The 2,211-nt window shown below is 39.6% G+C and overlaps 1 protein-coding gene across 1 annotated transcript; it reads left to right on the plus strand.

Moving 5' to 3' along the window:
• Positions 1 to 387: 387 nt before the first annotated feature.
• On the plus strand, positions 388 to 2,211 carry LOC108985173 (patatin-like protein 2). Its single transcript, XM_035692413.1, has 6 exons — positions 388 to 504; positions 623 to 804; positions 914 to 1,106; positions 1,263 to 1,424; positions 1,553 to 1,843; positions 1,981 to 2,211. The coding sequence occupies exons 1-6, from the start codon at positions 388 to 390 to the stop codon at positions 2,209 to 2,211; spliced, it is 1,176 nt and encodes a 391-aa protein (XP_035548306.1).

Below are 2,211 nucleotides of genomic sequence, written 5' to 3' on the forward strand. Positions count from 1 at the left end.
ATACCTAGAAGAAGATGAGGTTCGCGCATGAGCTTTGAGATCATCCTTATTTAATATAATATATATATATATATATGTATGTATGTATGTATGTATTAAACTATAAGGTTATATAATCAGTAGTACTCAAGTGGCCATCTGATACGTACAAACCAAAAGTCGTAGTACTCATGCATGGCAATTAAGTAGTGCTCCATTATAATACCCTAATAATTACCTATAGTTAAGGCCTGATATATATTTTTTTGATCTCGTACTCTATATATAGCTAGCTAGGCTGCACCCAGCTTACACATGCAAAGCATATATATTAAGCTTGATATTAGTTCCCTAAGGACGCAGAAATTCATCTATATTATCAAGAAGCTGATCGATCTCTAGATCCGAATGGCGAGTACTGGTCTTGCAAAGGGAAATATGGTGACTGTGTTGAGCATTGATGGAGGTGGCATCAGAGGGATAATTCCGGGCACCCTCCTCTGCTTTCTTGAATCTAAGCTTCAGGTTCCTACTTCTCACCAACCATAGCCATATAGCCATAACCACCTGATGATCTTCTCCATTTCTGATTCTGTTTCATGACATTCGTGTATACTATACTGTATATCTGTGGCATGTTCAGGAATTGGATGGGAAAAGTGCAAGAATTGCAGATTATTTCGACATAATTGCAGGAACAAGCACAGGTGGTCTGGTCACCACCATGCTGACAGCACCCAACAAGGACAACCGTCCCTTATATGCTGCCAAGGACATCAACAACTTCTATTTAGAGCACTCTCCCAAGATTTTTCCCCACAGCAGGTAAATTTTGAATCAAACAAACAAAACCAAAAAGTCTCCTACGTTTCTTCAAATTTTACCACAATTCTTAAACAAACTCAACAAATGTTTTCTTTTTTCATGGGACCAGCCGCGAAAACTTTGTGAATTCAATGACAAGCTTGTTCGGTTGGGTGGTGGGGCCGAAATACGACGGGAAGTACCTGAGGTCGTTGACAAGCAGGCTACTTGAAAATCTAACCTTGACACAGACACTAACAAACGTGATCATACCAACCTTCGATATCAAGCTCCTACAGCCAGTTATCTTTTCAACCAACGATGTATGAGTTTGTCAGTAATATGTTCATTTATAGGCTAGCTGCCATTAAATTAGTTCACTGAATTCCTGAAAATTTGGCCAAAAATCTTAAGTCCTGATCATATGATCTCGTGAAAGGGGCGTTTAATTTTAATTTGGGTATATAATTATATGTCAGGCAAAACTGAATGATCTGAAGAACGCTAAGCTAGCAGACGTTTGTGTCGGCACCTCTGCAGCACCCACTTATCTTCCAGCACACTACTTTGAGACAAAGGATGCCATGGGAAGGACTCGCAATTTCAATCTCATTGATGGTGGGGTTGCTGCAAATAACCCTGTAAGTGGCTACGTATACAGATTCAATTGTCCGAGAGAGATAGGCATATATATCTACAAGTGTTCTCAAACCCTCTTAATTATATCTCCATTTTGTAAACTAAATATTATATATACATCCACATGTAGACTATGATGGCCATAAGCGAAATTCGGAAAGAAATGTTGATGCAAAACAGCACCGAGTTAAATGGCATGAAGAAAATGCTGGTTCTGTCGTTGGGGACGGGTACGGCCAAGTACGAAGAGAAGTATACAGCAGCCAAATCCTCCAAATGGGGTTTGCTTAATTGGATGTACAACGATGGCGCCACTCCCTTGCTTGACGTATATCTTGATGCAAGTTCTGATATGGTCGACTTTCACGTCTCCACGCTCTTCCAAACCCTGGATCGTAAGAACACTTACCTCCGTATTCAGGTACTTAAGTACGTCCCAAACGAAAAGCATTGGAGTTTCAGAAACTTCAATTAGTTAATGTTATGAATTTAGTTATTAATTCAATATATTCTAGCATGCTTAGAAATACTGCATGGATTAATATGTATAATATATAGGATGACACTTTGACCGGAGATGCAACGGCTCTTGATCTTGCAAGCTCTGAGAATCTGCAAAGGCTGGTGGAGATTGGGAATGAGCTATTGAAGAAGCCAGTGTCAAGAGTGAATTTGGATACTGGCAAGTTTGAGGAAATTAAGAACGAGGGTACTAATGAAGAAGCACTTGCCCACTTTGCCAAGCTGCTTGTCGAGGAAAAGAAACTCAGAGAAAACCAATATTATTGA

This window comes from Juglans regia, chromosome 7 (assembly GCF_001411555.2).
Source record: "Juglans regia cultivar Chandler chromosome 7, Walnut 2.0, whole genome shotgun sequence".
Taxonomy (NCBI): Eukaryota; Viridiplantae; Streptophyta; class Magnoliopsida; order Fagales; family Juglandaceae; genus Juglans; species Juglans regia.